This window comes from Aquarana catesbeiana, linkage group LG06 (genome assembly GCF_042186555.1).
Source record: "Aquarana catesbeiana isolate 2022-GZ linkage group LG06, ASM4218655v1, whole genome shotgun sequence".
Classification (NCBI taxonomy): Eukaryota; Metazoa; Chordata; class Amphibia; order Anura; family Ranidae; genus Aquarana; species Aquarana catesbeiana.
In genome coordinates, this window is record NC_133329.1 from 103,306,493 (window position 1) to 103,320,771 (window position 14,279).

At 43.6% G+C, this 14,279-nt stretch overlaps 1 protein-coding gene across 3 annotated transcripts in view; it reads right to left on the reverse strand.

Annotated features, from left to right (window-relative positions):
• SLX4 (SLX4 structure-specific endonuclease subunit) overlaps window positions 1-14,279 on the reverse strand; it is a 97,212-nt gene that overhangs the window by 40,303 nt on the left and 42,630 nt on the right. For 2 of the 3 annotated variants that reach the window (XM_073636571.1, XM_073636573.1), the window contains 4 exons: window positions 8,902-9,133; window positions 8,724-8,818; window positions 3,679-3,825; window positions 2,685-2,854 (listed from right to left, as the gene is read on the reverse strand). In XM_073636571.1, the coding sequence (XP_073492672.1) occupies window positions 2,685-2,854; window positions 3,679-3,825; window positions 8,724-8,818; window positions 8,902-9,133 (644 nt within the window). The remainder of the gene's footprint in view (window positions 1-2,684; window positions 2,855-3,678; window positions 3,826-8,723; window positions 8,819-8,901; window positions 9,134-14,279) is intronic. The other variant, XM_073636572.1, reaches the window with a different exon arrangement.

Consider the following 14,279-nt stretch of genomic DNA (forward strand, 5'->3'; position numbering starts at 1 on the left):
ACGGTGTCTATGGCAAAACATAATGCCTTTGTTAGTTCGGCCAAATCGCGGGCCTGTTGTGCAGGGACCTCCTTAAGGGCCTGTCTAAACTGGTCCTTTAGGGACTGACAGATGCCTATTGCAGCGACTGCAGGCTGAGTAACGGCCCCTGCCAAGGAAAAAGAGGATTTTAACAGAAATTCCAACCTTTTATTTGTTGGATCTTTAAGCATTTGTGCATTGTTTACTGGGCAAGTTTTATTCACATTGGAAATTGCAGCGTCAACTGCTGGTACATTCCATTTTTTGGTGAATTTTTCCTCCATAGGATAGAGAGCTGAGAATCTCTTTGGAGAGAGAAAGTGCTTATCCGGGTGACCCCATTCAGCATAAATAAGTTTTTCTAGTAATACATGTACAGGAAACGCATAAAAAGGCTGTAGAGGCTTTAAGGAACCTAAAGAAGAAACAGAACTTTCAGCTGATTCCGTTAGGGGTAGCTTGAAAGAGGAATGAACCATCTCCGTAAGAGATTGTACCAGCAATTTCTCAGATTGCGAGGCTGAAAAAGGTTCATCCACTGTTGTCTCCTCTGAAGAGGTGTCATCAGTTTGCCTTTCCTCCTGGTCGCCTGAGGGTAACACCTCATCCTGTACCCACTGTTTCCTTGGTAGGGGGTCTGAGGTGGTGGAGGGGGATCTAACACGCTTCCTATCCCTTTGGATGGAGGATGCAATTAAAGCCGCTAATCTTCCTTCTAGGCCCTGCAGGGCGGAGGAAAATGCATCTTCAATCATGAATACAGGGGCTGAGATGTGAGAAGCACCTGCACCACCAATTCATTCTAATGACTCACCCTGGCTTGCCACAATTGGTAATTCAGGAGAGGATGACAGTGTGGAGGCACGACTGGAGTTCCCAGCGCCTGGGGGTGGAATTTTTGGTACCTTTTGTGTTGTGTCTCTGTTGGAAGTCATAGTGCTAAGCACAAAAGCAGAGGCACTAAATAAATGCACTATTTGCTGAGCAGTAGCCTAGCAATATAATGCCACTATATAAAGTTCAGCTTGGTGCTGAGTAACAATGTATTTTCTGTGCTGGAAATGCCTGCATACATCCCTTACGTGCCCCAGTGCTCCTGTGTCCTGTGTCCGACTTCCATCTCTTCAGTTGTTTATCTGATATAGATTTTCTGTTAATGAACAGCGTCTTTTTAAAAGCCTCAGGTGTGCTGCATCCCTGGCGCCTGCGCCGTGTGCTCCACATGGACGATTATTCCCGCACACGGTGCCACGTCCTCCACCACCAACATACCTCTCTCCTTGCTTTAAACTGACAGCGGTCCGCGGACGGCATTTGGGTCTGTGCGGACCCATAGGAGAGGCGGCTTGTCCTCATATGGACAGGGCTGGGGATAAATTTTATGGCCATGTGGGGGATATATATAAAAAAAACACACAGGGAAGCCGCCAACACAACCCCAAACCCATTAGTTCCCTCAGGGGAGAGAAGAACATGTGCTTTGACCTGAAAAAAAGTGCTGCAAACTTTGTTCCTGATTAAAAAAATCCGCCCTGCTGCTGAGACCATACACATGCTGTTTTAGCTGGACACTGAGCTGCCGAGAAGCGACATAACAAGGTATGTGCATTTACTCCCTCTAGGGGAGATTTTAAGGCATAACAACATTTTACTCATGGAAGAAACAACCATAGGTGAACTTTTTACAGTTCCTATGCTTCTTCCCTCACCTTATCCTCGTTGCAGGACACTGCTGTAATAGACAGATCCAAACTTCACCGATCACGGCAGGCAGCGTTTAGCAAACCATCAAGGACCGGGTCCCACTCCCTTGGACCTGTATTAGCACTCCGCCAGGAAAAACTTTAGGTAATGTAGCATGACCAAAGTCCTGGGTCCCGGGGATCAGCCCTGCAGAGAGAGGCATTACAGGCAAAACCTCGTGCTTCGTATACGAGGCCCAGGTACCATCCACCTTGGCCTCAGTGGCACTTTGGATGGATCCAGTCTATGGAGGCTGTTTAAATCCAGCATGGATCCCTGCTCCAGATCCCTGGAGCTCCTCAGAGCACATCTTCACACATCTGCACATCTTCACTCGTGACCAAGACCTTAGACTCTGGTGAAAAAACTGAGGTACTCCTGGTAGGAGGAGGGGTTATATAGGGAGTGAACTTCGTGTATTGGGTATACCAGTGTGCCTATATACCCACATAGTAATTACTATGGTGCTCTGTGTCCCATGATGTACGATAAAGAAAAATCTCTTTTTCTCCAGTGCCCCCTTGTCCTCTGTGATGACCTTAGGGTGAATAAGTCAACACCAAGTTCACTATTTGGACCCCTTATGTTCTTGTACATGTTGATCATATCCCCCCTTAATCTCCTTTTCTCAAGAGAGTATAAATTCAGTTTCTCTAATCTATCCTCATAGCTGAGCTCCTCCATGCCTCTTATCAGTTTGGTTGCTCAATAATATTTTACTTTAATGGGTAGTTCATACAAGATCTATATTATATATCTATTAGTTAGATATAGTGGGCTGACATACCCACTGGCTTTAGAACTATACCTACAAGATGTATTTTTCTATACAGTATATCATGTTACACACAGACTAGTTCACCATCCACATAATCTTCCTTTGTGAAAGGAACGGATTCAAATGCACATGTGTAACTTACCTTCGAGCCAATTCGCAAACATGCGGTAGGCAGTGGCTTGGGATGTCTGTCTTGGCAGAGTACAGAAATCGCAGAAAAACGAGAGCCGCTTCAGCAGACACATCATTGAGAAGTAAACGTCTCACACGACCTGTGCTAGCTTCATCTACATAGAATCCTTCAGAGTGTACCTGTACAGCATAAAAGAAAACATTCAAAGTTACAAAACACCTCCATGATGGAATGAATACATATTTTTAAGTATAATGCAACTTATTATCAGACTTATTAGCAAGGAAATTGAAAGAGCCGTGGGGATTGATTTACTAAAGGAAAATATACTATGCACGGAAAGTGCACTTGCTCCAGAGCTAGGTAAAACTTCACTTTGCAAACAATACATAATCACATGCAAGGAAAATAAAAAAACAGCATTTTTGCTTGTACATAATTGGATGATAGAAATCAGCAGAGCTTCCCCTCAGATCTGGAGCAATTGCACTTGAAGTGCGCAGTATATTTGCCTTTAATAAATCAACCTCCCAGTGTTTATGGAATTTGCATATAAAGCACAACAGACGCTTTAGTAAGACTCCATTTGTCTTACTAAAACGTCTAATAAGCAATCAGCAAAGGGATGAGTTACTGTTCTGACTAATTCAATTGGGTATGTTCATCTTAGCTTAAGCTATTGAGTTCTGTAAACAATATGCTTTCTGTCAAAAGAGCAAAGGAAGAGCCTAAATTAGATGAAAAGGAGTCTAAAGCTCCATGCACACTGGGCAAGCAAGCAGCAATTCTTAAGCCAATGTGCACGGAGCCTTAATCTCCACCTGCTGACTCCAAAGATGAATGCAAACTATTATTATGCAATATTTCATATTTACACAAGAATAAAATGTAAAACTATATATTTTTTGTCTTTGCTATAAAAAAAGATACAAATTATGTGCAGAAAAACTGTACACTCTTTTTTTATTGTTAAAATGCCTGTTAATGAAAAAATGTCACTTACCGCTTCAACAAGCAGAGGGCAGCGGGCATACAACACAAACATGTGCACACTTAGCACCTCCCCACAGTCCGTCTGCAGCTGAGCATCACTCAAATGAGGATTATTCACCATCTCCATGAAATCTGCCATCAGAGTAATGACTGCATTCTGACAATACCAAGAACAATAAAAGATGGAAAAGAAACAAAATGAAAAAAATCAGATGTATACATTTTGTAAAACTTTTATGTAGATAAACAGTTTTAAATTATATTCTTGAGCAAATTTAAGGGATGCTATATTAGAATACTAGTTTTACCAAGATCATTTATTTTTTTTAAATAACCTTTTCTTTATGATGTCCCATGTAACGCTGCACTGTGGTGCATGGCAGGCACACTCCTAAATGTTTTGAGTGATTTTCTGGATTCTTGCCTTTTAGGCCATGCAAATACCAACTTTCATAAGTAGCAGTGTAAAAATAGGACATTTTGCCTACCAATATCACCATCACTGTGAAGCCTGTCAAACATAATTTTAAGCAAGATCAATAAACTAAACATCAGCTATGGTGCATTTGTGCATGTACATAAAAAAAAAAAAAACCTTCATTAAAGCAGAGTTCCACCCAAAAATGGAACTTCCGTTTTAAGCACTCCTCACCCCCTTACATGCCAAATTTAGCATGTAATTTTTTTTTTTTTTTTTGGGGGGGGGGGGGGCAGCGGGTACCTAGTTTTGACAGGTACCCAGCTCCCACTTCCACTCTTGCCGCCTAGGCTACTCCTCCTCTCCCCCTCGCTCCCTGCAATCTTCTGGGACACGTCAGAAGGCTCAGCACGACTCAGCGTGACTCGCACATGCTGTTACAGCCAGGTGCCCACATTCGCAATGTCGGCGCCGTGGAGAGGAGAGGGAGAGGAGCAAGGGAGAGGAGCAAGGCTTCGGGCAACCGCATCGCTGGACGTGGGACAGGCGAGTGTGTGTTTATTAAAAGTCAGCAGCTACACTTTTTGTATATAGTTACACAGGTTGAAAAAAGACACAAGTCCATCTAGTTCAACCAAAAAAAAAAATACAATCCCATATACACAATCCTTCACCCATAGTTGATCCAGAGGAAGGCGAAAAACCCCAGCAAAGAATGCCCCAATTTATTACAGCAGGGGAAAACATTCCATCCTGATCCCCTGAGAGGCAATCGGATTTTCCCAGGATCAACTTTACCTATAAATGTCAGTACCCAATTATATTATATAGATTCTGGAAAGAATCCATGCCTTTTTTAACCCCTTCCCGCCGACCGAACGCACATATGCGTCCTCGGCTTTCCGGGGTCATACCGGGATGATGCCCGCAGCTGCAGGCATCATCCCGGTACCGTTGTTTTCAGCGGGCGATCGGCTACCCGAATATAACAACCGATGCGGCTAAAAGCCGCTCGGCTGTTATACCGGAGGAGCGGGAGGGGACATCCCCCCCCTCCCGCCGCCTCCCGCCGCTGTTACCGGGCCTCCCGTGCGATCGGGAGGCCCGGTGTCCATTCGGGAATCTCCGGCGGCTGGGGGCGGGCTGGAACGAAGCTGTGAGCGGCTTCGTTCCAGCCTTCTAATTGTAAACGCGGAAGCGGCGTCATGACGTCACTTCCCGTTTACTCGGCTGCCATTGGCGCCGAATTTAAAAAAGTACACAGTATTCAGAATCGCCGTTTTCGGCGATCTGAATACTTTGAAGTGTAAAGGAGGGATGGGGGGTCTTTTAGACCCCCCATCCCTCCATAAAGAGTACCTGTCACCACATATTACTGTCACAAGGGATGTTTACATTGCTTGTGACAGCAATAAAAGTAAAAAAAAAAAAAAAATGTTTAAACACAATTTATAAAAGTACAAAAATAAATAAAATAAATAAATTTAAAAAAAAAAAATTTTTTAAAGCGACCCCGTCCCCGCGAGCTCGCGCAGCGAAGAAAACGCATACGGAAGTCGCGCCCGCATATGTAAACGGTGTTCAAACCACACATGTGAGGTATCGCCGCGATCGTCAGAGCGAGAGCAATAATTCTAGCCCTAGACCTCCTCTGTAGCTCAAACCTGGTAACCGTAAAAAATTTTTAAAGCGTCGCCTATGGAAATTCATAGGTACCGTAGTTCGTCGCCATTCCACGAGTGCGTGCAATTATAAAGGGTGACATGTTTGGTATCTATTTACTCGGCGTAACATCATCTTTCACATTATACAAAAAAATTGGGGTAACTTTACTGTTTGGATTTTTTAAAATTCATGAAAGTGTCACTTTTCCAAAAATTTGCGTTTAAAACACCGCTGCACAAATACCGTGTTATAAAAAATATTGCAACAATCGCCATTTTATTCTTTAGACTCTCTTCTAAAAAAATATATATAATGTTTGGGGGTTCTAAGTAATTTTCTAGCAAAAAATACGGATTTTAACTTGTAAACACCAAATTTCAAAAATAGGCTTAGTCATGAAAGGGTTAAAGCAATCTACTGAGCTGGCCAGAACCACCTCTGGAGGGAGTCTATTCCACATTTTCACAGGTCTTACTGACTAGATGTAGAGTGCCCCCTTGTCCTCTGTGATGACCTGAAAGTGAATAACTCAACACCAAGTTCACTATATGGACCACTTATGCATTTGTACATGTTGATCATATCCCCCCTAATAAATTCAGTTCCTCTAATCTTTCCTTATAGTTGAGCTCCTCCATGCCTCTTATCAATTTGGTTGCCCTTCTCTGCACTTTCTCCAGTTCCCCGATATCCTTTTTGAGAACTGGTGCTCAAAACTGAACTGCATATTCCAGATGAGGTTTTACTAATGATTTGTACAGGGGCAAAGTGATATCTCGCTTTTGGAGTCCATACCTCTCTTAATACAATAAAGGACTCTGCTTGCATTGGAAACTGCAGCTTGGCATTGCATGCTATTATTGAGCTTATGATCTACCAAAACACCCAGATCCTTCTCCACTATGGATTCCCCCAGTTGTACTCCCCCTAGTATGTATGATGCATGCATAACTTTACATTTATCAACATTAAACCTCATGTGCCACTTAGTTGCCCAATTAGACAGTGCATTGAGGTCGGCTTGTAAATTGGAGACATCCTGTAAGGACATTGCACTGCATAGCTTGGGGTCATCTGCAAAGACAGAAATTGTACTTTTAATCACAGACCCTATATCATTTATAAAGGTATTAAAAAGTAAGGGTCCCAACACTGAACCTAGGGGTAGCTGCTGACTTTTAATAAACGTAAAAACGACTGAAACTCCGCTTTAACAAGCCATTGATACTATGTAAAAACAATCATTTTAAAGCTTATCTAAGGTCAAAATGTAAAATCATAAATGCATTTCTACATTTTAGTTCAATTATTTCTCCCCTTACTTACTTTGTGAAGATCCCTTGAATTCTGTGACACGTATTTGCTATGCCCTGTGAGCAGGCACTGCTGTGTCACTCATTTCGCAGAGCCTGTGTTCTTATCTACAGAGCTGCTGAGAGGAGGAGTTACAGGAGGTGGAGTCAGTGCAGGAAACACTGCTTGCAAGCAGCAAGGTACCACGGGATATATAGTCCTTAGAACTGATAGTAAACAGCAGAGGAGAAGCTGCAAAACATGCAGGGAATCCAGGAAATTGTAGAAAGACGGCCAGCAGGCAGGCTGACCTCACAACTTGAAAGGAGATTTTTCAAGTAAGCTTATATTGGACTTTCAAAAATAACTATTATTACTACAATGCTGATGATATAAAATAAAAGTGTATGCTGAAATCATAGGTTTCATTTAAGTGTAAGAAAACTGTAAAGATCTCTAATCATTAAAGCGTTTGTAAATGCAAGACTTTTTATTTTAAATGAAAATAATAAACGTTATACTCACCTGCTCTGTGCAATAGTACTGTACAGAGTGACCCCCTTCCCCCTCTTCTGGGGTCTCCGCCGATACTCTTTGCTCCTCCTCTTCTGTATCTGCCCCAATAGCAAGCCACTTACTATGGGGGCAGATTGGTGGGCTTACTCCTGAGCTCATAGGATTTGTGAGGAGAGAAAGACAAGGGAGAAGACATGCAGATGGGCACATCGGTGGATCGATACAGAACTCAGGTGTTTTTGAGGGGAATGGAGCACAGCAGGTAGCAAAACATTTTTTTTTTTTACCTTAATGCAGGGAATGCATTAAAGTGCTTGTAAAGACAGAAGTTTTTTTTTTATCTCAATGCAATTCTATGCATTAAAATAAAAAAACCTTCTGTGTACAGCAGCCCCCCACAGCCCAATACTTCCCTGAAGTCCATCTAGATTCAGCGATGTTGCACAAGAGACTCGGCTGTCTGGGACCCCCCTCCTCGTTGACTGAGACAGCAGCGTGGCACCATTGGCTCCTGCTGCTGTCAATCAAAGCCAGTGAGCCAATGAGGAGAGAAAGGGGGCGGGTCCAGGCCGTGTCTTTGTGTCTAAATGAACACAGGGAGCTGTGGCTCGGCTAGGGTGCCCCCCCATAGCAAGCTGCTTGCTGTGGGGGCACTCAACAAGAGGTAGGGGCTAGAAGCGCCAAAAAGGGACCCGAGAAGAGGAGGCTCTGGGCTACTCTGTGCAAAAACCATTTCACAGAGCAGGTAAGTTTAACATGTTTGATATTTTTAAATGAAAGAAAAAAAAAATGTGACTTTAGTATCGCTTTAAATTAAAAAAAAAAACTTTTTAGCTTTAGAAGCACTTTAATATAAATTTTCTAAAGTTGTGTTAATTTTGAGAACTGCCCTGCCCCTCCCTTGCCTCACGATTGGCTCCAGAATGTGATGGGCAGGCACAAGAGAGGGAAGGACAGATTATAACTTTATGAAGCACTGATGGTGTTGGAGTGTTTAGCACATCCGCCTACTCAAAGCACATCCAATAGTGAATCTTAATACAAAAAAAACCTAAAAATTTCCAGGGTTTGTATGTTTTCATTAACCAGTCACTGCTTCTATAGGAGGTGAACAGACCCACAACACTGCATCTACTAGCGATAAAAGAGTTAAATCAACATACTTTGTTAGGATCAAGAATATGGCTCTCTTTTCTGGTCACTTCTTCTTCTGAAGGAATGAATCCACTACATGCAATGCTGACTGGTGATTCTCGGCCTGGGGATAAATATTGTGTTAAGTGTTCAGTAAAAAGTAATATCAAAAGGAAACAGTTTATTTCTTTTGGATTTTCAGATCACCTGTTTGGTTGCTGGCTTTGCTGGGTATAAAGTTCCACTGAGTCAGTGTCATGCCTTCTCCTGCTAGTTCTGCTAGGTCCAGCAAAGCTTGTTTATCCTTCTGGCTGTCAGATAGTGGCTTCTGATCTTTAAATGGGGTGGCAGGAGAAGCAACTTTGTCATTGTGTGTTTGGTTTGCTGGCATTCCGGTGGGTAAGTTGGGAGCAATAGGAGTAACCGCCTGTAGCACCTTCTGTAGGAACAAGTTGCACAGTTATATTACTCACTAGAAGCACAACTCCATCCAAAGCTAAAAACCCACTTTGCCCTCCCAACCAAACGTAAGCTTTTTAGGCATTTTTAGTAGCTCAATCATACTACAAAAAATTCCTGCAACTAGTGAAGAGTAGCAACTGTAAACTGATAGGACAATGAGCTCCCGATGGCATTATCCATGCAACAGCATGTAGTTGTGATTATTCATGTCAAACAGTCCTAAGACAGTAAAAAGCAACCATCCTAATTCACACTGACTTGTGCTAAAATATATGAAAAATGCATGTGCATTTCCTAGCACTTAAGTCATGTTTTATCGTGCACCGATATCCATTGAGATACATTTGCATGTGTGATGTGTGAATAGGACACACTGGAAATGGTTGTTTTTCAGATGTCGTCCTGTTGATCTGCGTTTTACAGCTACGCTAAAACGCAGATCAAACGCACTGGTGTGAATTGGCCCTAAAACAAAGTATCACATATGGAGTCTCACTGCCTTTAACAATCCACCACATGAAGACGTAAGTATAGGTACTACAGAATCTTTCAGATGATGTAACCAAAACATTCCCTATTTTGCTGTCTACCCAAATCAACTCAACCAATCATGATTTGGTAAGGCCTCTGGGAAAAAATTTTGATCGGTGCCTAAGTTTCCTGCACTTGGTGCTGTGCTTGGTGCGCTCTTTGTTAATTAAACCAGAAAATGTCATGGGTATATATAAGCTGTGCTCTCACAGGGTAAATAGGTAAATTAGCTATATTTAGTGATTTCACCAGTGCCTCATAAAACAATATTTGTAATGTATACATTAGAGAAATGTGCTCCTTTAAAGTGAACTGGTCCTTATACTACGGTCATTAAAGTATTTGCAAATTCTTAACCACTTGCCGACCGCCGCACGACTATATACGTCGACAGAGCGGCACGGGCAGGCAAAAGGACGTATATGTACGTCCTTGCCTGCCCGCGGGTGGGGGGTCCGATCGGACCCCCCCCCGGTGCCTGCGGCGGTCGGCAAATCTCCCCCGGCGATCGGAGGTGAGGGGGAGGCCATCCATTCGTGGCCCCCCCCTCGCGATCGCTCTCAGCCAATGGGATCATTTCCCTGCCTCTGTATTGTACACAGAGGCAGAGGAAATGATGTCATCTCTCCTCGGCTCGGTATTTTCCGTTCCGGGCCGAGGAGAGAAGACTGCAATGTAAGTGCACCAACACACTACACACACAGTAGAACATGCCAGGCACACTAAACACCCCGATCCCCCCCCCGATCGCCCCCCGATCCCCCCCCAATCACCCCCCCCCCCCCCCCTGTCACAAACTGACACCAGCAGTTTTTTTTTTTTTTTTTTTCTGATTACTGTATTGGTGTCAGTTTGTGACAGTTACAGTGTCAGGGCAGTGAGTGTTAGGCCCCCTGTAGGTCTAGGGTACCCCCCTAACCCCCCCTAATAAAGTTTTAACCCCTTGATCACCCCCTGTCACCAGTGTCGCTAAGCGATCATTTTTTGATCGCTGTATTAGTGTCGCTGGTGATGCTAGTTAGGGACGTAAATATTTAGGTTCGCCGTCAGAGTTTTATAGCGACAGGGACCCCCATATACTATCTAATAAATGTTTTAACCCCTTGATTGCCCCCTAGTTAACCCTTTCACCACTGATCACCGTATAAACGTTACGGGTGACGCTGGTTAGTTTGTTTATTTTTTATAGTGTCAGGGAACCCGCCGTTTATTACCGAATAAAGATTTAGCCCCCTGATCGCCCGGCGGTGATATGCGTCGCCCCAGGCAGGGTCAGATTAGCGCCAGTACCGCTAACACCCACGCACGCAGCATACGCCTCCCTTAGTGGTATAGTATCTGATCGCATCAATATCTGATCCGATCAGATCTATACTGGCGTCCCCAGCAGTTTAGGGTTCCCAAAAACGCAGTGTTAGTGGGATCAGCCCAGATACCTGCTAGCACCTGCGTTTTGCCCCTCCGCCCAGCTCGGCCCAGCCCACCCAAGTGCAGTATCGATCGATCACTGTCACTTACAAAACACTAAACGCATAACTGCAGCGTTCGCTGAGTCAGGCCTGATCCCTGCGATCGCTAACAGTTTTTTTGGTAGCATTTTGGTGAAATGGCAAGCACCAGCCCCAAGCAGTGTCAGGTTAGTGCCAGTACCGCTAACACCCACGCACCGTACACCTCCCTTAGTGGTATAGTATCTGAACGCATCAATATCTGATCCGATCAGATCTATACTAGCGTCCCCAGCAGTTTAGGGTTCCCACAAACGCAGTGTTAGCGGGATCAGCCCAGATACCTGCTAGCAACTGCGTTTTACCCCTCCGCCCGGCCCAGCCCAGCCCACCCAAGTGCAGTATCGATCGATCACTGTCACTTACAAAACACTAAACGCATAACTGCAGCGTTCGCAGAGTCAGGCCTGATCCCTGCGATCGCTAACAGTTTTTTTTGTAGCGTTTTGGTGAACTGGCAAGCACCAGCCCCAGGCAGCGTCAGGTTAGTGCCAGTAGCGCTAACACCCACGCACGCACTGTACACCTCCCTTAGTGGTATAGTATCTGAACTGATCAATATCTGATCCGATCAGATCTATACTGGCGTCCCCAGCAGTTTAGGGTTCCCAAAAACGCAGTGTTAGCGGGATCAGCCCAGATACCTGCTAGCACCTGCGTTTTGCCCCTCCGCCCGGCCCAGCCCAGCCCACCCAAGTGCAGTATCGATCGATCACTGTCACTTACAAAACACTAAATGCATAACTGCAGCGTTCGCAGAGTCAGGCCTGATCCCTGCGATCGTTAACAGTTTTTTTGGTAGCGTTTTGGTGAACTGGCAAGCGCCAGCGGCCTAGTACACCCCGGTCGTAGTCAAACCAGCACTGCAGTAACACTTGGTGACGTGGCGAGTCCCATAAGTGCAGTTCAAGCTGGTGAGGTGGCAAGCACAAGTAGTGTCCCGCTGCCACCAAAAAGACAAACACAGGCCCGTCGTGCCCATAGTGCCCTTCCTGCTGCATTCGCCAATCCTAATTGGGAACCTACCGCTTCTGCAGCGCCCGTACTTCCCCCATTCACATCCCCAACCAAATGCAGTCGGCTGCATGAGAGGCATTTTTATGTCCTCCCGAGTACCCCTACCCAGCGAACCCCCCCAAAAAAGATGTTGTGTCTGCAGCAAGCGCGGATATAGGCGTTACACCCGCTATTATTGTCTCTCCTGTCCTGACAATCCTGGTCTTTGCATTGGTGAATGTTTTGAACGCTACCATTCACTAGCTGAGTATTAGCGTAGGGTACAGCATTGCACAGACTAGGACACACTTTCACAGGGTCTCCCAAGATGCCATCGCATTTTGAGAGACCCGAACCTGGAACCGGTTACAGTTATAAAAGTTACAGTTACAAAAAAAGTGAAAAAAAAAAAAAAAAAAACACAAACAAAAATATAAAATAAAAAATAATAGTTGTCGTTTTATTGTTCTCTCTCTATTCTCTCTCTCTCTATTCTCTCTATTGTTCTGCTCTTTTTTACTGTATTCTATTCTGCAATGTTTTATTGTTATTATGTTTTATCATGTTTGCTTTTCAGGTCTGCAATTTTTTATACTTTACCGTTTACTGTGCTTTATTGTTAACCATATTTTTGTCTGAGTACAGCATTCACGACTTTGAGTGGTTATACCAGAATGATGCTTGCAGGTTTAGGTATCATCTTGGTATCATTCTTTTCAGCCAGCGGTCGGCTTTCATGTAGAAGCAATCCTAGCGGCTAATTAGCCTCTAGACTGCTTTTACAAGCAGTGGGAGAGAATGCCCCCCCCCCCCACCGTCTTCCGTGTTTTTCTCTGGCTCTCCTGTCTCAACAGGGAACCTGAGAATGCAGCCGGTGATTCAGCCAGCTGACCATAGACCTGATCAGAGACCAGAGTGGCTCCAAACATCTCTATGGCCTAAGAAACCGGAAGCTACGAGCATTTTATGACTTAGATTTCGCCGGATGTAAATAGCGCCATTGGGAAATTGGGGAAGCATTTTATCACACCGATCTTGGTGTGGTCAGATGCTTTGAGGGCAGAGGAGAAATCTAGGGTCTAATAGACCCCAATTTTTTCAAAAAAGAGTACCTGTCACTACCTATTGCTATCATAGGGGATATTTACATTCCCTGAGATAACAATAAAAATGATTAAAAAAAAAAAAAAATGAAAGGAACAGTTTTAAAATAAGATAAAAAAGCAAAAAAATAATAAAGAAAAAAAAAAAAAAAAAAAAAAAGCACCCCTGTCCCCCCTGCTCTTGCGCTAAGGCGAACGCAAGCGTCGGTCTGGCGTCAAATGTAAACAGCAATTGCACCATGCATGTGAGGTATCACCGCGACGGTCAGATCGAGGGCAGTAATTTTAGCAGTAGACCTCCTCTGTAAATCTAAAGTGGTAACCTGTAAAGGCTTTTAAAGGCTTTTAAAAATGTATTTATTTTGTTGTCACTGCACGTTTGTGCACAGTTGTAAAGCATGTCATGTTTGGTATCCATGTACTCGGCCTAAGATCATCTTTTTTATTTCATCAAACATTTGGGCAATATAGTGTGTTTTAGTGCATTAAAATGTAAAAAAGTGTGTTTTTTCCCCAAAAAATGCGTTTGAAAAATCGCTGCGCAAATACTGTGTGAAAAAAAAAAATTAAACACCCACCATTTTAATCTGTAGGGCATTTGCTTTAAAAAAATATATAATGTGTGGGGGTTCAAAGTAATTTTCTTGCAAAAAAAAATAATTTTTTCATGTAATCAAAAAGTGTCAGAAAGGGCTTTGTCTTCAAGTGGTTAGAAGAGTGGGTGATGTGTGACATAAGCTTCTAAATGTTGTGCATAAAATGCCAGGACAGTTCAAACCCCCCCAAATGACCCCATTTTGGAAAGTAGACACCCCAAGCTATTTGCTGAGAGGCATGTCGAGTCCATGGAATATTTTATATTGTGACACAAGTTGCGGGAAAGAGACAAATTATTATTATTTTTTTTTTTTTTTTGCACAAAGTTGTCACTAAATGATATATTGCTCAAACATGCCATGGGAATATGTGAAATTACACCCCAAAA